The sequence below is a fragment of the Falco naumanni genome, chromosome 2, assembly GCF_017639655.2.
Source record: "Falco naumanni isolate bFalNau1 chromosome 2, bFalNau1.pat, whole genome shotgun sequence".
Taxonomy (NCBI): domain Eukaryota; kingdom Metazoa; phylum Chordata; class Aves; order Falconiformes; family Falconidae; genus Falco; species Falco naumanni.
Window position 1 is genome coordinate 86,108,510 of NC_054055.1, and position 21,160 is coordinate 86,129,669.

A 21,160-nucleotide genomic window follows, 5' to 3' on the forward strand; every position below is an offset into this window, starting at 1 on the left:
TACTCTTGAAAAAATGTGTGAAACTTTTCCTTACAAGCTTCTTCTTACACAAAATTGACAACCTCTGCGTGCATATGTTTTCATATATATGTAAGTAACCTGGTACTCTCACAATTTTCTCCTAATATCAAATCTAAGTTGACTTTACTCAAATGATGTCCCTCTCCTCAGCATATGTGAAAAATAATAGTTTTGTCATCTTTAGACGTTGAAAGGCAGCACCTAAGTACTCCTTTGCTTTTCCTTTCCAGACTAAACACATGACTTTCCCTCAATCTTTCTTTACAAAGGAAACTGCCTGTTTGGATGTTTGTGGTGCTAAGTGCCCTCCAATTTATCTGTGGCTTTCATGAAGTGTTGTGTCAAAACTGGACACAGCTGAAACATTGACTGGAGCAGAGTAAAGCTGAGGGAGTACATGATGGGGTGACTAGGATACAGCACAGGCAGCTGGCCCCCGAGTTGTGTTTTCCTAAAGAAATCTGTGTTTATGTTAGCAGCTAACACATTTGCTATGCAAAATGACCTTGAATTGTCTTTGGCAGAGCTGATACTGCTTGCCTGCAGACCTAGGTGAATTCTGTCTTGTACTATGGATTGTTGACTCTTGTTCATAATTACTTCTTAGTTCCTTATTGATATTCTTTGCAATCAGCTTGGCATTTTTCCTCTGCTCCTTGCATATTGTATTTACTTTTGTTTTTTAAATACCGGCTTCTCTTCTAGACTAAATTTGTTTTTGTTTGCAGTTGTTTGTTTTTAACCAGAGGAACTTCCTTTGGTAGTAATGACATGTAGTCACCTAAACAGTGTTTTCAAACATCTTCCAATTATCTTTCACATTTCTGTGTTTAACTTCTTTCTCCTTACTGATGAAGGTTTATAATTGTTTTCAACTTTGTGAAATTGGGTCTTCTGAAAAGATGTATAGATACGCATACGTTACTGTCACCAGCACTTGCTTGTGTTTGCACTCAGTCTCTCAGTGACATACATGCACATGAATGTGCATGTGTCCATAAAAATTGGTTAGTATTTCACTATTTACATGTGATACAAGTAATCAAGTTATTACTAGTTGCATTTAAGCAACTGCTAATTGTGGAGTCAGTGATCAGTTCCTCTGTAATGTTGATGATGTTTGAATACAGACCTTCATCGGGTGAGTTGCAGTGGCTTTCAGAATTGGGTAAATTTCACATTTTGGATCCACCCTTTGAACCCATCTACACACCAAAGGGCTTTCTCTTCAACAGGGGGACCTCATGTGATGTGTTGTATCTCACTACTGTTCCGTGTGCCCAGATTTTCTTTCTGTGGGCATTGAGAAGACAGGGAGAAGAGAGACAGTCTGATCTCGGCCTTTCATGGTCTGGATGCACAACCCAAAAGAAAGCCAGAGCCAAGCACCCTCTCCTTGCCCCTCCCTGAGGGCAGTTGGGGCAGGAGCCGATTTTAGATACTCAAAAACTGTCTGGAGGAGAATCCTTTCTGTAGGTTATGTGGGATGATTATGGTGATTGGATTGAACAACATGCCTAAAACTAGAGAAAGGAATATTAGTTAATAAGATGTTCTCCCTTCTGATCATATGAACCTCTCTGGAGAGATTAAGATTAGATATTTTATAGACATAAATGAGTAATTCTAATTCCTCTTTATTACTTGGACTCCTACCATGTATATATCAGTAATTAAAATCTTCTTCCTCTTCTCTTCTTCGTACTCTTAATATTAGGTTTTATATAATTTGCTATCCTTTCTTACACTTTCCTTTTGATGGCTCAGTATATCTTCTGAGTAGTCTGGTTCAGCTGACTCCAGTTAAGATTGATTTAATTTCTGCTGAGGTGAAAGTTTCTGAAAGTTGGAGAATTTACAGGGTTTGAGAATACAGACCTGCAAAGCACAAACAATATGCATATGGGAAACGGAGGCAGAGAATACCACCCTGCTAAATCTGCTCAGGACCTCGCCCCAAAGAGAGTTCCCCTAGGTAAAAAGGACTGGTTGTTCTTTAGCTGAAGCTTTCCAAAACAGAAAGTGATTACTGCTTGTTTCTAGATTATTACTTGTTAAGTTGAATGAGTAAGAAGTGAGCCCAGCCCTTCTTTGTGTTAGCTGCTCTCCAGAAAGAGTAAGCCCTCTTCTGCGGCCACTATGGCACAAAGGAGACAGCTTGCTTGGGGAGAGCACAAACACAGTAATCAACTAATATGCTGGTTCATATCCTGGAGCATGTTCTCAAACAGAAGTGTTTCATGATATAGAAATATATTGAATGGAAACTGGATGTTTTTTAACAGCCCCTTGCATATGAAAGGGCTTTACTTTAGTCATTATATTGACTGCTGATTTTCTAACTATAAACTTGTATTTGTATCTTCCACTCTGGAAGTTGAAATCTACTACTTTCTTCAGAATTTAAAGCAAGTGATTTTTGGGGTTTTTTTACCTTTTACTTTCTGGCCTGCAGAACAAATAAGCATAGAGAGAAAAAATAAAACAAAACAACCAAACCTTGAAACCTGTACTCAAAACCTCTACAATATTTTTCCTTTTGAATTAAAAATAGGCTAAGAAACGAAAGAAAGAATGTCTTCAGTGGCTCACATTGGAAAGATTTTCTTTTTTCTTTGTAAGTTTTTTTTTTTCCTTGCTGATTTCACAGGAAAATCAGAAGCTGTCTGTGAACTTCTGTTGTGATAAAGTGGTTGAAGATTTCTTTTTGCTCTGTTGCTGACACACAAGTGGTTTGTTTGGTTTTTTCCATAACAGGAAGTGAATAACAAAGTCTCGGAGCCAATATACCACCAGGGTGAAACCCCACACTGCGAGTTAGTGCTTAAAACATTCCCATCCCACTTCTCCCTTCACATCTGTCCCATAGTCCCTAGAGCTCAGCGCTTCTTCCCACACAGATAGATGTGGTATATTTGCAAATCCTGGTAAGAGCACAGAGACGTCTTGTTATGAGCCTAATGGCTGAACTGAGTGACAGGCTTGGATTCCCTTTATTATTTCTTTTTTAGGTCAGAGTTGGCAGGGAGTTAAAAGCAGAGTGGAATAAATGTTGAAATGTTTTCTGAAATTCTAATCAAAATATCATCTGTCTTAGGTTTATGCTTTAAGCCCTCTGCCTGATGTTGTGTTGTATTGGCAAACAACATGTGCCACTGGGATGTTTAAAAAGTCATAAGAGGTTTGTAAATCAGTTCTGCACAGCATGCTACCTATTTGTTATTTTCTTGTTTTATCTGTTAACAGTAAACGAGATGCTGTCTGTGTTAGATGATAGAAACGGCAATATGGTGTGCTTTCTTTTGTTGGGGGTTTGTTTGGTGCTTGTATCATAGTAAATTACAGTGAGATGAAAGATTTGTTACTCTGTAGAGGCTGTTAACATGGAGTTCTCATTGGATTTATTTATGTTCAATTGCAGACCTTTCCTCCCATATAAATTATTCTGGCTACTGTATATTTATTTTCTATGTCAAAAACATAATTTTCCAATTGTCTCTTTTCCCTGCTCCCCATGCACCCCCCACACCCACCCCCCTGAGAAGTCCTGAATTTCAGTGTAGCCCTTCAATATGGTACAGGACAGGAAGAGCTAGAGACCTGAGAACTTGGTTTCCGTGACTAGTCTAAGGTTTGACCATTATCTTTGCGTCCTAACCTCCCTCTGGTGAAGCTTGTGGAGACAGTAAAATTGACTGCCATGTTTTGGATGTTGAAATACATTTCTTTTCTAAGGTCATGCTGATGTATGCTGAACCCAATCTCCTAAACAGTTCCTGAACGGCTGTTTATTGTTGGGCCTTGTTTTCAGATTGCTACTGGCCTCTTCGGCGTTTTCTCCATCTCTGCATTACTGTCACGCTCCTGCCATTAGAAAGGAAATACGTTCATCTTTATCAATACTTGGGTTTTGAAAGAACTTCTCAAGCAGGAAAACAAACAGCCTCTGTATAAAGTGTTTGTTAATGGGTGGGTGAAAATCACCCTAAACGTTACAGTGAAGAAGAAAAATTTTTCATTTAACGTATTATTGATTGTGAAAGAGGAAGGCAACATTAAACTAGAGCTGCCAGCAATCATTTGAAAAAATACACATTTTTATTATTCCAAGTCGTCTACATTTTCCAACCTCTCTGTGTCTTTGAAGCTTGCTCCTTTCCCCTCTTGTAGCACAGCCACTGTAGTCTCAGAGCATCGAGCACTGCTGCTGCAGGTCAGAGCCTGACGCTTAACAGCATCTAGAAGAAAGAGTGAGGCAGGTGGCCTCTGACTACCAGCATTTATTGAGTTTACATTAATCACTTCGCCCAGATCTACAGTGAGGATGTGACTGGCTCTCTGTTGTTGAAGAGAGACAGAGCTTTTAATTCTGGTTCAAACAAAAGAAAAAAACCAACAAAACAACCAACCACCAAACTATAAACAAGCCAACCTAGTATGTCAAAATGGTAAACCAGGTTTTACATGCAGTATAAATGTACATCATGCTGGCTAGTAGGGACTGACAGATGCATATAAAACCTCTTTTCAATAAAGCTGGTATTTCTCAGTGTTAACCAACTGCAGCATTCCTAGCTGCTGAAAATTAGGAGAATCAATTTCCTTTACACTTCCTCCCCCAACCCCCCAAACAAAAAACAATTTTAAAACCCCTTAAAAATCCAAAACCAATCAAAAAACCCCAGTAGATTTAAACACTTACTTTTGTTGTTTCTCTCTATGGCCCAACAAATCTTGACTTTCCCCATTGACTGGAGGAGTGTCAATAGGAGGAGGAGGAAATGTTTCTAGGCTGAAGGTTTCTGCACTGCTGTGAATGGACTGGGGACTCTCTTGAGACACACGGGTTTTGAACTCCTCCAGCAAGAAAAGGGGAAACAAATCTGGATTTCCTGCATCTAGAGGATTGCTTAATTTGTAGGCTATTGTAAATGTTACCACTAGGCATTTGTTTGAGCCATGTGTCAGAAGAAAGTATTAAGTAGCACTGCATTTCTTGCAGAGCCTGATCTGATTATGCTCTGATGGTCTCAAAGACATTTTCAGAGATGATGATTCATATGAACTCTGTGGATTATGACTCCAGTTAGGTGTAACACAGACAGCAGAGCTCTGTTGAGATGAAGGCCTTCTGGTTAAAATTCAGAAACAGAGATTTAGGCACCTGGAAAGTTTTGAAGAAAAAGCTTGTCACCTTGAAATGAATAGGAGCCAGGAGGATCACAGTTCTAGCAAACACCTAACTTCAAGGTAACTTCTGCTTGTAGTCTCTAAGTACATTACTGGGCCTCAGTTACTGACAGCACGTGCTATCAGGGGTGACCTTAGGTATTTTAAAGCAGAACTTTTGCACGATGAGCTGTTCCTTTCCTGAGCTTGCTCAGTCTCTTTCTCCCTCAAATAATCAAAATGCTGCTGCTGTCATAGCATGCTCTGCTCTGCTTCAGATTATTTTCTACATCAGTTCATGACTTGCAGTTCCTGTGGGCTGCAAATTAATCCTTAGGAGTCTGTTGGCATGTACTGTACATTCAGGTTCTCCAGGGTATTAATTTGACTATTGGTGTAGAAAAATGCCAGTGGCTGTAAGGGTATATTATGCACTTCATTTTTGTGTTTATTTTTCTGTATAATCCAGGAATTTAGTTATAAACTTGTAATCACCGTGACTAGACACTTTAACCTTTAAAACTGAAGAATAACATTTTCCAGTTTTTTTAGGGATAATTTTTTTTACAAAAAAATGAACAGTGTAAGAGTGATTTTTTCAAATGACTTTTCAAATGAAGCCATGAATTTAAAACATGATTCTTTATAGCCTATCTCTAAAAGCCGTATATACCACACAAAGTATATACTGTAGAAAGCAGCCTGATCAAAATCTGGGTTTGGGTGGAGGACGACACAGTCCTGTTCCCAAGTATTGTGTGGATGCTGGATGCCTGCTTTTCCTTCCCATACAAACTAAGGAGGCCTGGGACCAAATGCAGGGGGAGAATGTGAGGCCAGGTCTCACCTGTTTGGGACCAGCAGGATTTGGGAGTGGGGGGAGGGTCCCACCATTAGGAAAAGAGTCAGTGACAGGCAGCTAGCGTATGCTCCTGCCTCTGCTGCTTTCTGAGGAGTGTTTCTGGGCTCTGTATAGCAGCACTACCACATGGTTTTGTTGGGAGTGGAAAGGTCAATTGTAAGTCAATACTTTTTTTTTTTTTTTTTTTTTTTTTAAAAGCACCTACTGATTTATCACAACCTGTGTTAGTATTTATACACTTAGTTTGGCGACAGCACTATTTTTGGGTTTGTTTGTTTTTTCCCCTGCTTGGGCAGGAGGTTGCAATCCCAAAAGTCTCATCTGGGAGAGAACAGCTGAATACAAGAGGGTTACCTCTTCTCTCCCGGAAAGGGAGGATCCTGTCTGGGGGTGGACTGGGGGTCACTTGCTGGGGAGTGGGCAAATCTGTTTCATAGGGCTCTCAGGAGATCTGCACAAAGGGACAGTAAATATCTTCACCCAGCTCTGAAGAGCTAAATGTTCCTTGGGAAGACATAACAGATAATTTAAATCCATTGCACATGCCACCCTGGAAGCAGAGCCTTATATGTCGAGTGCATGGGCTGTCCTATTATGGGAAATCAACTTTGTTTTGAGGGAAGCACAGAGCATTGCTTCTGCGCAGGTCCTGGAATTTGAAACATTTAGGGGCCTCCAAAGAGCACTGGCATTAGTTACCATGCCGGCTGGGTGGAAGTGAGGATCCCTGCCTCTCCCTGCCTGGGACGCAGACCCTGCCGGCAGCCAGCCCAGAGCTGCATCCCACCAGGGTGCTTTCTGCGCTCTCCTCCGCAGAGCTGCTGGGGCTTTCGCGGGACACATCTATTGTTACGCAGGGACAAGCCTAATTCAGCAAAAGCTACTGGAGCAGCAAAGTTGGAATATACTTTGCCAAGAAATATTTTGCTGCTGTTTTCTTTTTCCTCTTTTTTTTTTTTTTTTTTTTTTTTGTTTGTGGAGAGATTTCATGTCTGCTCACATGCTTTGGTATGAGGAAGTAGAAGATGATTGTAAGTATGAACAGACTGACAATTTATCACCATATTCACTTTGACAGAGCAGTTAGTGCTACGCAACCCACTAACAGCATGCATTTTTAAATGTTTACTTTTCAAGTCTAAAGAAGGAGAGCACCAGGGGTGAAAATAAAAAGTTTTTTGTCTCTGTTAGGGGCGTAATATCCTGTATGCTCTGTATAAAAGAAGTGCTCCAGAAACAGTACCCAGCTCTCCTTTGAATAAAAATAATCCATTTCTTCCTGAGGTTTACCACTCATTAAAGCATGGGGTTAATAAAGAGAGACTGAGAAGACAGACCAATAAGTTTGAAAAAAAGTGTAATTATTCTAATAATTTGACAACACATCAAAGGATTAATCAGTTTCTTTGAATTTTAATGGCATTCACAGTTTCACTGCCTAATATTAACTTACAGAGTAAGAGTGCTCTTCTTTGGCCACTGAACTGTCTGGTAACAACCATATGAGGGGGTGTCAGTTTTGCTCAAAGTGAGCAGCAGCTGAGCTCTCCCCATGTACTTCCCAGAAAACAACAGGCATGTTTTCTAGGCTTCCACTTGTTAGTTAGCTTAAAGCTATCCTTTCTGTGCAGTAAGATGACAAACAGAGGATGTCAAGAGTAAGAGACTAAAGAAAACCAGGAATGAAAGAGTGACAGAGAGTTTTAAAATCCATGTACCATGTTCCCAGATGATCTTTCTTCCCCACCCAGGCTCCCAGAACATATTGTGCTGGGGAAAAATAAAGGGTCAGTATTGTTCAAACTTGATCTGTGGTCCCTGCCCCCTGTTTTATAATTAATCTATTTTGGCTCTTCCACTTTCAGCTTAGTCCTGTGTCTTTATAATACTAGAATTCCTGGTTTTTTTCTTTATTTTTCTGATCATAAAAGGCAGGGGAATGCATACACACTGTCATTCCCCCCCATAACATTTAGAGGACTATATGGTCCCTAACTTCTGATGAAGCTTCCTGAAAATAACGTTAGATTTCGTTATGTTTGGCAGGAAATAAGCTTAAAACAGAAAATACAAGGGTGCTGGAGTGGTCTTATGCCAAAGTTTGCTTTCCGTTTTTTTCAATATGAACTTTAATTGTGTTTTCTTGCGCAGTAAATAAGATTTAAATCAGCCATAAATTTTCCAGACAGTTTTGTACTACTGGGAGAGGTCCTGCTGTGATAGGACCCTTTACTTATTGACACAGTCTGACAGTTCAAGGAGGGGTAGAAAAATGAGATCACCATCATCATGTATTAAATAATTAGGAGACAGATTGCTTCTCTTTGGAAAATACTGTGAGTGGTATTGGGAAGGAAAAATGTTGTGGATTTTTCTTAAGGGGTTTTACTCCCGGTTGGCAGAGGAAGATAGCAAGCTCTAGAGAAAACCATGTAGTGCCCAGCCTTTTCCACCACTCCTTTTTGGAGAATGAGGAGGATTTGTTGTCTTAATTTTTCTATATACTCCCTTTCCAAGGGAGTCACAATATTAGCCCAGACTGCTCATCCTCAGCCTTGAGTAGACGGTGCTGCAAGGGAAGCCAGGCAGGTGCTTGCTAAGTAAGGGGGAAAGATCTTGGCTGCTTAGCTGAAAAGTTATAATTGCACTCTGAAGACGTAGTAGGTGAAAGAAAGAAAAAAAATAGCTGTGTTAGAGCTTTTGAAAAATATGAATAGAAACCCAGAGCTGCTTCTAGCAGATGAATAGCATTCATGACAAGAGCCATTAAATCACTTGCTAAATTATGTCACGTAACTATGTTCATATCTAAAATGAAAGGGAGCTGTCCTAGCACTTCTTGAGAATTATTTAGCTGAATTGATTTCCTCACCTGTATCCTTACTCTTTTATAGGGCGCAGCACTTTTCTCGATATAATTTTAGATAATGTTGTCAATGTTTTTTATAGTTGTATATCGATAAAATAGGAAAAGCCTAAAGCTGTGCTTTGTGACAAAGTGTGTCCAAAATAATGCTTTAAAATTTATCCCCAGCCTTCGTTCAGGACATGTCACTTCTACTTGTTGCCTGTACTTGCTTTTCTTCTTTATATTAGATGAAAACTTTTTGCTTTTAGAAGTGACAGCAGTCACTTACACCTCTGCATTGTTTTTTTAAATCCATCCTTTCTGTTTTCTTAAAGTCCCCTTTCCAACCCTCCATCCACCTCTGCATTCACCTCTTCCCTTTTCTCTTCTGCTCTCTCCCATGCAACAAAAGTAAAAGTGTGTTCTTTGTTCCCTGCTTTCTCTCACTTCTGCTGAGAATGACCTTTGTGAAAACATAAAGGTATTTATTCATCACTGAGGGCTTTACTTTCTTTCCTGAGCTATTCAGTGTTTACTTCTGCTTGAGTTATACTGGAAACTCCTTGGGGCAGTGACTGTCTCTTCCTAGATTTCTGCAGTCTTTGACGATGACACCTAAATAATAAAGTGCCAGGGAAATGAAATATTATATATTTCATTTTGTTTTAATTAAGATGAGATTATGTGAACTTTATCTTTAAAAGCCATCCTCCATAGGGGATTCAGTATCATATGCTGTATTTCTTCTAACAGATACAATCCTCTTTCTGCGTCCTTCGTCTGACATGGAACCAAATTCTGCTTGCAGTTGCACACAGGCAGCCGCTTTCTGTGCTTGGATTTGCACAAAGTAGTAACTAAAAATAGAATTAATCATCAAACCAGAGCCAGTGCAGAAAAGAAACTAATCCTGCCTGAAATTTGGTGGCCACAAGGGATCCCTTACAGTTATCATGGGTTTACTGTAGCAGAGGTCCGTCTAGGTTTGTGCTTTAGCTCAGGTCAGAAGTGCATTTCTGAAGCAGATTCCCAGATGTTCCTGCTAATTACCATCTATCAGCGTGCATCCCAGAGGGAGGAAGCTGTGCCCTGCATCCATTTGGGAGGAAGCTGAACTCAGAGAAGCACACTGGATTCAGCTGATGGGCACAAACTCTCTGTGGGTGTGTGGGATGCTGGGGTCACACTGAAGCTCCTCTGAAATGAGCCTGGTGATGCACATGCACCTTGTAGGGAGCACTGGGTTGGCAGCACCAGCCTCTTTGTGTTATAAAGCTGCTCCTGTTGGGCATGTGATTTGCTGTGGCTCAAGACAACTCAGTGAGAAAGGAGGAGGAGGAGGAGGATGACAGCACATTTCTTTGGAATTTGGATGTGAGGAAAGAACTACTAGTAAAGTCACTCCTCAGCTGTTGCAGGAGGGTGCTTCATCCTGACTGCTCCTCCTTGGTGTCTGCTCCCTTGCCCCTGGTCCCTAGACTGCCCATGGGCATCACGGCTGGCTGTGGCTCTTCCCAGAAGGGTTATTGAGCAGGGGACCACATTCAAGGAACAGTAGTCTGACAGCGTGTATTATACAAAGCTGGTGGTCCTGTGAAAAATTAACCTCTCACTTCTCTTCCCGCCCCCCCGCCCAAAGGAAAAGATTCAGTTATGTTACTAATAGAATATAGTTACCGATCAGATAGAGTTATTTATAATTGAGAAGTTATAATGTTAGTAGAAAAAGGTTAACCCTTGACTAATACTGTGAAATTATTCGAGCCTCAGAATTGTCCAATGGGTTAAGTGTTTTTAAATGATTGCCAGAGGGAATAGGATTAAGCTCATATATTTTTGTCATGGATTGCTGTTAGACAAAATCACATTGAACGGGATTGTGAACCAAGCTGCCTTGATTTGAAAAGGCTGACTTGTTGATTTTCACAGTACATTTTCAATTAAATGTTACCCCAAAGCTTATTTATCATTTAGGAGGATAAGCATTGTACTGTGTTATAGCTAACCTCTGGAAAAAGACTCCTTGATAAATTTAGCGGAACTTTAGCATCATGTTGCTGTCGAGGAGGGTGCACTTGCGATAATACTGTATCGCTGTCAGGGGAAGCAGAACAGCACCGGGGTTTTTAAATAATTGTGCTTTATTGAAGACTGAGCTTTGTAGAAAGCAGAAATAATGGTTAGCGGAGTGTGGCTTAGCAGAACTGCTTGCCAGCTGGGCTGCGCCAGGGAACAAGCTCTTTCATCTTCCCAGAAAAGCACATGTGGAGCAAAGGATTTGTTTGTTTGGGTTCAGTATACTCGCTGCAGAGACTACAGAGATTTCCCTTTTAGGTTACTTGCCACATGTGCAGCAAGTCACAACATTTTTAATGATATGTTTTGAAGGACAGACAGGCTGGATTTTAAGTTAGAAACTTCTTGGTTCTGGTTGCAAGTACTATTTTAATTTTTGGGTGTTATTTAGAGGATGAAGCTGATAATATTTGGGAGGTTTTCTGGTCCTCCTTCTCTCTAATTCTGTATTTCTGAAAACTCTCCATATCTATATGATTGATTTTTTATCAGTTGCATACAGTCTTGTATTCCTAAAGACGAAATACAGTTTGTAAGTATTGCCAGCATATGTAGAAGAAATAGTATTATGTAAGCAAAAGCATATGTTCTTGTAATTTTGAATGTGTTCATACAAGATAACAGTTAAGATGGCACATTTATGCTTAATTTCTTTCTTAAAACATTTTTAAAGGATCACCTTCAGCAGAAAAAAAACCCAAAACAAATTGTATTCGTTAAAAAGATGCAGTTGTAAAAGTTTCCTCATAGACAATACTACAAAAGTATGTTAGTCCTAAGAATAACTTTGTTTTCTGCAGTATTTTTCTATGAAGTATCCTAATGGTTTGGTGATTTCTTTAAACAAACAAACAAACAAACAAAAAAGCAAGTAAGCTTAAAACTCTTTAGTGTGTTGAGATGACCTAAATGGGGACTCAGAATATCACATTTTGCTTTCCTTGCCTTTGCTACAAAGTTTTGAAAGATACCTGGGGACCTACTGGAGTTATGAGCACCATAGAAGGAGAGACAGTATTTTAGTCAGGCTAATAAAACCCTTTGTGACTGTTTCTTTTAACCACTTCATTCCTGTGACTGCCAGTAAAGTCTGAGAAGACTGTGGGTTTCTTGCCCTCCAAAAATATCCTGGTAAAAACAGCAAACCCAGTATGTGATATTCTTTATATAAACTTAGAAAGAAGATGGGCAAAAATTTACTTGCAATACACATTGGACTAGGTACATGGCATTGTCCTGCTGGATGCCAGATAACCTAGATTTCTTATAAAGTGTGGAAGTTGTTATCACTTGTGAAGAATCAATTATGCTGACTGCGGGAGCGTGCCTGTGAGCACGGGATGCTGTCTCGCCCCACTGGTGCTTGCCATGTTCTAAAATTGGCACCCGCCCACGTGGCAGAGTGTCTGCATGCATGCATGCTGTTTTTTATGGGAAATTACCCATGGGTAAGGCTTTTAATTGTGTATGGCACTGGGAATTGAAGGAATCTAAAGGGTGATTGGAATTTGACATTTCTGCCTTTTTGTTTTGAAAGATACTTTGAATAAAGTGTTGGAAGGCTCAGCTAATGGAGGCGTTGCTGCTATTTCAGATATACAGGGTATAAGATTTGAAGGCAAGCCAAATCACAATGAGATGGAATAATGATGTCCTTGGTTTATTTTTCACTTCGTACATTCAGGTTTTGATTGAATTCTGAGTGAGGTAACAGTTTTCTCTCCCAGAAAGCAGTGCTGGTCCTTGGAGGCTTGCAGCCTGTTAGGAAAGCAGAAGCGTTTTCTTGTGAAGGTCATGGACTGCAGTGGCAGGAGAGAGGAGGAAAGAAGTGGGAGCGGGAGGTGGGGGTGGGGAGATGAAAGAAAGAAAGGTTGATTGATTGATTGATTAATCTCCTTATTGGTCCTAACCAGGTACAAATTTCTCATAAGAAACATTTCTGCAGTGAGACCTATTTACTACTTTGACCCAGCTATCACTCTGCTAATGGTGTATGCATCAAAAGAATGGTGGAGAACGCTGAGGTCTCTGTCCATCTGTCCTCCTCTCTCCTAACCGTCTTCCTGCTCTTGTAACACACAAATATTTCAGTAGTTCCCTTCACCTTATTCTCTCATTTGTGTTTTTCCCCAATATTTTAAGGTTTTCCTTTGGGGGAAAGGCTGTTCATTCATTATTTCTCTCTGAACAAAGCTCAGAGGTTCCCAGCTGTTGCTGAGGTGGTGGAAAATTAATGCAGACACTCTATTTTCTAAAAGGTTAATAACATTAAATAGTGTTATTGGAGGTGTTAAAGAGCATCTTATGAAGTTCCTGGATGATGAATGCTGTAAATAAGCAGGTAGAAGCCCACGACACATTCTGATGTAAATGGCTGATGCTGAAGGTGGGAATAACTGAGAAGATTTGTTCCCATTTCTTCAATATGGGGAAAGATGCTGTTAAGACATAAAGCTACCCTGTTGCATTCCTGGACTTAAAATGTATAAGCCAGCTCCCTAACTCTTGCTGGCTGCCTAACCCATCCCAAAGCCGGTCAACTCATAAGAAAGGAAAATGTGGGGATGTCTGTTTGGGGCCAGGGGGAGCAAGAAGGACAGAGGCATTCCTTGCTGCAGAGAGATCCAGGTGGGACTGCCTCAGAGGCAGTGATCCTACCCATTTTAAAGAGTTTATTAAAACTGCCTGTCAAAACAAAAGGGAAGAGGAAACTCAGAACGTACCAGCCTCTGATGGACTGATGGTAAATTTGTGGATGTTATATGTACAGCCTTACTAATTTGAACAAACTGCGTTTAGACTTTTTCATGTTACATTTAGCAAAGATTGTTAGCAGCTTGAAATGAATCATTAGTTTGCACTAGATATCAGGAATACATTATTTCTATTATTTGTTTGACTTTGTTTACTGCCAACCTTCTCTTATCGTATGATTTAATACATATTTTATGCGTATTACCTGCCCCACCCTTTCAAACTCTGCAAACGATGCTGAAAATAGAAATCGGTATATTTTTACACCAAATTGTAAGGCCAATTTTATAAATGCTTGGTCAACTGATCGTTACTCACTCCCCAAAAATGCAGAAGATCCAGATTAAAGTGTTTGCATTGCTTATACTCTGTTTACAGAGGAGAAAGTTTCACTTGCATCAGATGTTAAATGGAAACCAAAGGTGAAGCCAAGTAACTTTTCACAAAAAGGAATTCTTGTTTTCTCGCCAACATGAGAACAATTCCTTTTATAGTAGTCTGTAAAAGACAAGCATGTTATAGGGATGATTCTGTCCCTTCTGTTCTTCCTAATAATTAAATAAATCAACTCTAAAATCTCTAACAGCAGCAAGGGGGGAAACTTAAAACTGTGAAATAAATGGTGAATTTCAAGAGCAGTTATCTAACAGTAGGATGTCTAACACTTAATGGGGGGGGGAAAAAGCTTTATAAATGTAAAAAAATAATCACAAATCTGGTCTTTTTTCCCCTCTGTAATTGTTTAAAGTTCCATTCCTTACATACAGAGTAGCTCAGTGATACTAGTATAGATTTAAAAGAAGTTGCTTAAATCAAGATGCTTTCTAGAGAGCATATAAGTTGAATTTGTACTTAATTGTATCAAATTCTGCTGTTAGGACTAAAAGATATCCCCAGTGAAATGGTATTTCTGACCTGATTACCTGACTGATGTAAAGGTTTAAAGAATGTAATTTGGGACACATTTTTGCCTTGGGAAAGGAAATCTATTGGATTATGTTATCCATCTCTATTTCCTGTTCAAAACAAGGCATGTCTATTCATAATCAATTCAGAATTACTGCTATTTTTAGCACAGTTGCTAACTTAATAGTGTTTTTCAAGTGTTACAGCTAAAAGAATGTATTTGGAAATATTTTATATTTTGAAACAAACTGAGTGACGGTGAACATCCAAGCTTTCATCTTGTAAGGACAAGCCCATTTTTCTTAGGGAATAGTGGCTGAATTGTGAAGGCCAAATTCTACAGATACTGTTGTCAGCTCCCTTGTTTTCTCTTTAGTCCTTTTGCCACTTTCTCTTTTCTCTGAGTCATGCACATCCATTGCTGTACTGCTTTAGCTGCTTTAAATAAGCCCTTTCCTCCTCCAAGAAGGCTTGCTAATTTTTGCATATTATCTTAAGCTGACTTAACACTTGTTTTGCTTAGTCTTCCCAGCTGCTGCTACTGCTGAATTGATTCATTTTACTCTTGACATGTTGCAGGCAAATGTGAAGCAAAGTTTACTTGACCAGTAATCCTCCCTTTAAATGAAGGAAAGATGTGGTTTGAACAAGGACTTTTTCCAAATGGGGCCAGAGGTTTTTTTTTCCCTAAATCTACCTACCATACACGCAAAGTTTATTTACTTCTTATTTCAGAAATTCTTATCTAGAATGTGAAAAACATCTTAGCCCTAAATAGTAACCAAGGAATCATTTTTTTCCTAGTGCAATAAGTCAGTCTGTGGAGGGTTTTTTTGATGGACTATGAGTTCCTCCTAAGAGGTGTTGTGTCTGTCTTGGAGTGTTTCCAGAAACTGTTGCTCAACCTATAAACTGATGAAATTTCACAGACTCACAGACCAGCTGAGGCTGGAAGGTGCCTCTGGAGATCATCTACTCTAATTCCCTACTCCGAGTAGGGTCAGTGAGAGCAGGTTGCTCAGGACAATGTTGACTTGGCTTTTAAATATCCCCAAGGATGGAGACTACACCCCCCCCCGGACAGGCTGTTTCAGCATCTGACCATCATTGCAGAATTTTTGTTTTCTTCTTACGTCCCTAAGGGATTTCCTCTTTTTCAATTTATGCCCATGGTTTCTCATCCTGTCAGTGGGCACCAAAGATAAGGGTCTGGCTCTGCCTTCTCTGCTCCCTCCCATCAAGTATTTATAGTTATTGGTGATATTCCCAGGAGCCTTCTCAGCTCCAGGCTGAGCAGTCCCAGCTCTCTCAGCCTTTCCTTATCTGAAAGGTGGCCCAATCATTTCTGTGGCCCTTTGATGGACTCTTTCCAGTGTGTCCATGTCTCTCTTGTACTGGGGAGACCAGCACTAAACGCAGCACTCTAGCTTTGTCTGACCAGGGTTGAGCAGAGAGGAAGGATCACCTCCCCTTGGCCTGCTGGCAATAATCTGCCTAATGCAGCCCAAGAAACCATTAGCTTTCTTCGCTACAAGAGCACACTGCTTGCTCATGTCCAGCTTGGTGTCCACCAGGACTTTTTTGTAAACCTGCTTTCCAGCTGGTAGGTCCCCAGCATATACTGGTTTATGGGGTAGTTCCTCCCCATATGCAGGACTTTACGCTTCACTTTGAACTGCGCAAAAGTCTGTCAGATCTCCAGCTGGACTTTGTGCAACTGTTCCCAACTTTTGAGCCCATCAGTGCAGCTAGTTTTCAATACACCTCGCTGGATACTTACCTAGCCCATACAGTTTGTTTATGAGAATGTTATGGGAGACTGTGTTGAAAGCCTTGCTAAAATCAGTATTAACAGCATCAGCTGCTCTCCCCATAGTCACTGAGCCAGTCACCACTTCCTGAAGGGGTGTCAGGTGAGTCAGGCATAATTTCCCCTCTGTAAACACATGCTGACTACTCCCAGTCACCTTCTTGTACTTCATACGTTCGGGAATGGTTTCGAGGATAATTTGCAGGTTTCTAAGAGGATTTCCTTCATCACCTTCCCAGGTTATCCACATACTCCACCTTGCCCTTCTTGAAAATGAGTGCCATTCACTTTCTTCCCAGTCCTTAGGAACCTCCTGATCACAAAGACCTTCCTCAAATAATTGATTGTCACCTCACAGTGACATTGACCAGCTCTCTCAGTGCTTTTGTTTGTCAGCAACCTTTGTTACCAGTGTGGAAGGTGGCCAGAAAGAGAGATCTGGGCTGTCTCATGTCTTTTGATGCCATTTTTTTTGCATGGCACGCATACAAACATCAAAACTGTCCATATTTGTCTGTGTGTCCATATTATAAACTAGCCACAAAGCAATATAGAGCTAGTCTGTAAAGATGTATTCATTTTTACTCTCTAGCATCTCTGAACAAACTTATACTGTAAAGTCCATCTAATTAATATTTAGTGTAGAATGTCCATTATTTGTTTAAGGTCTGCCCAAGTTCAAAATCCATTAAATACTTAACACCAAACCTGCAGTAGTATCAGTACATTTTTTGACAGTTACTTAAAATTAGAAGTTCATGAAGTGTCTTATGTGGTATTGTAAACTATTTAAAACATATTCTGCAAAAATACGGTTATTATTTTGAAGACTCATTGGCAATTCACTCTGAGTGCAAAAATGCATAAAAAGCCTGAAGGAGCTTTCGTTTTGATAGGTATATACATGTTGAGATTTTAGTTCTAATATCTTTAAATACAGAAAGAGATTCAAGTAAGCCCTTTAAAATGTTTGTTGCTTTCCAAATGAATACTGTTATCTAGTGTACAGTCAATGTATCCTTCTCATAGAAGAAATGTGGTTAACTTTGCCATTTTAATCCTTCAGATGTAGATAAATTCTGTTTGTTGCATCTTTCTCATCTTTTGGTAATTTTTATTATCATCTTCTGTTTTGATGATAATTTTAGTATACTTTCTGATCATTTTAGAGCAGGGGTCCTCAAACTACGGCCCGTAGGCCAGATACGGCCCCCCAGGTTCCTCAATCCAGCCCCTGGTATTTACAGAACCCCCTGCCGGGGGTTTTGGGGGGGGAAACCAAGCAGCCGCAGATGACTGCCTGCCACTTCATCCGCGTGCTGGCCCCCTGGTTAAAAAGTTTGAGGATCCCTGTTTTAGAGTAACAACAAACAAAAAATGTAATAAGAAATGCTAATTATTTTCCCAGACCATAATTGTTTATGCCACCTAAGTTATAAGCCCTATTTTTAATTGTATTTTCACTTGTTAAGTGCAGCAAAGAAAGCACTGGCTGCTCCTTAACCTGTTAAATAGCATATCCTGCAATTATATGAATTTGTAGTGTAACTAAATGCTGTCTTCCTGATAACACGATCTTCTCACAGTCAGTCTCTTTGGCATTATTTTACTGGGATTTTTTTGAAACTTGGCATAAGATGTTTGAAGTGAGATATTTGAAATGTTGAGTCATAATCGGAAGTCATTCAGTCCCATTCTATGGGGAAGAGCTCCCAGTTGGGAACCTATTGGGAACCTGAGGACTCTTGATTTGGAAAGGTATAAGATGTACTTCTGTAAAACAGCTTTTCATTAAAAGAGAGAGTATTTTTGAGCCAGAAGGAAAACGTACCATGTGTGTAACAGCTTCTAGGATCTCTTAAATTAATCCCACTTCTTTGAAAGTTATATTCTATTTCAGTTTTACAGCATATGAATTTATGTTATCTCTATTTTGTTTTATTATAATCTTTTGCATTCTAATTTGCCTTCTCTGTAGCCTACTTGTTGGTCAACAGCTGTGCCCATAGCTGTGGCCATTCATGGGAAGTTATTTTCAGAAATCTGCTATTTCTTCCTCACACAGAAACAGCACAACCCTCTGCAATTGCCTGAGGCCTTTTCCTAATAAACACCAGAGATGATTTTTTGTCTACAATAATATAATTCTGTATTTAATAAACCATAAAAATCCCTGGATTTTTTTTTCATTTTCAAATTTTTTGGTGACAATACATTCCTGGGGAGTTGTTGTGCCTGAGTTCAGAATATGCTAAGTGTATTCAATATACTCCCTACTCCATATAGTCTACAGCATGCTGTTTGAAATAAAAATGAATGTGTCAACACTTTGCTTTGTAGAGGTGTAACACAATCAATGGGTCTCCAAGCATTAATTGCATATTAATTGCCAATATGCTGTGCAAAATTCTGAGACACAGACAGAATTATGAATTTGTAATCATTGTAAACAAAATCCTGGTTTTTTGTTGTTTTTTTTTTTTTTTTTTTTGTCGATGAACTTGAATACTGACATTAGGTTGGCAGAAGAGACTAAGAACATTTTTTTCTGTATGAAGACAGAAGTTATTGCTATGGCCGGGGCTGAACTTGTAGATGGAAACAATCAAAGATGTTGCTAGAAAGAGGAGAGTTCTGAAGGTGAGTTTATGAAGCTTCAAGCTTCATAGTAGTGACAGTTATTAGCTACTACAGCAGTTGTCAAAAGATCTAGTTATTCTGAAGCATATTGCACATAATCTAAATGGAATGAATGTATAAATCGTTATAATTATTATTGATATAGTATAACAATTGAAAGTACTATTTGTAGGAAATTGTATGCACACTTCAATTAAGTTATAATATAAACACAATTTAAAATGTAACTGCAGATTAAGTGTAACACTCAAGCTTGAGTTCATGCAGAGAAACCCTCTTATGGGGCCCTAACTGTTAACAATATCATTATCATTTTTATCAGACAAAAACGTCAGTGCTGTAAGCTAGTCAGGTTTGCACCAGGAAATCATTGAATCTTTTGTTTCTGGGACTGATGCAGTTAGTGCCTTAGTTTTCTTTATGCACAGAGCCTTTCTGGTGCAAGATTTCTCTATGGAGGCAGAGTTGCCAACAGGACAAGAACTAGCTTGCAGAGCAGTCAAAATGCTAGCAAGGCAACTACATGTACCCAGGCCTGAACTTTGTATGATCATTTATTCATGTATTCACATCTTCTTATGTAATAAAAGAAATGTATTAGTATATTTACACAACAGTTACAAGAATTTGTTTTGATGGCTGTTGGAGGTAGTAGGAACTGATGGAAATACAGGAACAAGAAGGCTGTATGAAGCCACACAGTGATGTGTGGCAGAGGAAGGGAAGCAGTCAACCAGAACGCAGCTGGAGAGGATTCAAGGAAGGACCTGAGACACATGGCAGGTGGATTCAAAGGAAGACCTGAGACATATGGCAAGTACAGAGCTGTGCCACCATAATGCACGCCTGTGAGAAGCTTGCATGAGAATGTCAGGTGGAGAAAGCCCTAAAGAAACATGAGTTGGAATAACAGATATGAGAGGTTATTTTAACAGCATTTACTCCTAATCTGCATCTTGGCATCACTGTATCTTCTCACACTGGTTGGCGGGTAGATTTGCAAGACCTTGCCACTGGAGCTATGACTTTCATAAGGTAAGTGTGATGTCAAGGATGAGCAAACGCAGGTCTTGGAGCTTTTTCCAGGTCTCCTCCCCTTCCCTCGATACGTCTGCTGTATGTCACTTCAGCCTGTCTCCCAATAACCTAAATCATCTTGTTCTGTGTGTAGAATAAACCACATGATCGGTTAATACAGCATGGCATAAATTACAGATTATGCATCAATTGTGATAGGTCTAATTAATCACAGCCTTAGTTAATTTAGACCTCACTTGTAATTTGTCTAGTTTCTACTTAGTTTTTGCATCTAATTGGGATATCTATATTACACATCTTCAACTTTAACCTGGTTTGCAAATAAGCAGGACTTGGTATGAGCTTGTTAATTCTCACTGAACCTCAGATGAGAGGCCTCCACAGACACCAGCAACCAGGAGGCGCCTGTGCTGCCCTCAGGCCTCTGCGCAGGCCGCGGCTGCGTGGGGTGGGACACATCCTCCTTCTGCACCAGGGGCTGAAGGCCACAGGGGGAAGGAAGGCTGCTGCTCAGATGTGGCCTGAGGCCGCAGCCTGACCCACTCACATACTTCTGAAACAGAGACATATTCATTGGAGGCTTGAGGGAGGGAAAAGAGGAATGCCGGGGCTGAGGAGGTCCTCTGGGGCTGCTCCTGTTTTCCAGCGTTTCAGTGGCCGTGCCTGTGCCAAAGCGTTCTCTCAGACGCGTGGTGCTGGCCCCTCTTTTGCTAATTTATTTGTCATGGTCCTTCTTTCACCTTGTCCTTCCACCTCACCAGAAAAAAAAAAAAAAAAAAAACTCAGGAGGTTTTTTTTGTAGTTTGAGTAAAAGACATTTTGGGGCCTGTTACAGCTTGGCACAAAAACTCTAGGCAAGTTGGACAGGGCATGATGGCCCTCCACAGCAGGTGAGGGAACCACTGGCAAATGTCCCACTCAGTCTGTTTCTTCGCTCTCTTTCTTTGATGTCAGTAACTTGAATTTTTTGTAGTAACACACTTTGCTGTGGCCACTGATACTGAGTCCCTCTTTTCCTTTTTCCAGATAGCCTCCT

The 21,160-nt window shown here is 40.0% G+C and overlaps 1 protein-coding gene across 8 annotated transcripts in view; it reads left to right on the forward strand.

Annotated features, from left to right (window-relative positions):
* The first annotated feature begins 6,528 nt into the window (after window positions 1–6,528).
* The window catches only part of DMD (dystrophin), a 1,096,913-nt gene continuing 1,082,281 nt past the window's right edge, over window positions 6,529–21,160 (forward strand). For 2 of the 8 annotated variants that reach the window (XM_040582466.1, XM_040582468.1), the window contains exon 1: window positions 6,530–7,083. In XM_040582466.1, the coding sequence (XP_040438400.1) occupies window positions 7,041–7,083 (43 nt within the window). In that variant the 5' untranslated portion in view covers window positions 6,530–7,040. Of the gene's footprint in view, window positions 7,084–21,160 lie in introns of all 8 variants that reach the window. The other 6 variants (XM_040582462.1, XM_040582470.1, XM_040582471.1 and 3 more) reach the window with 4 other exon arrangements.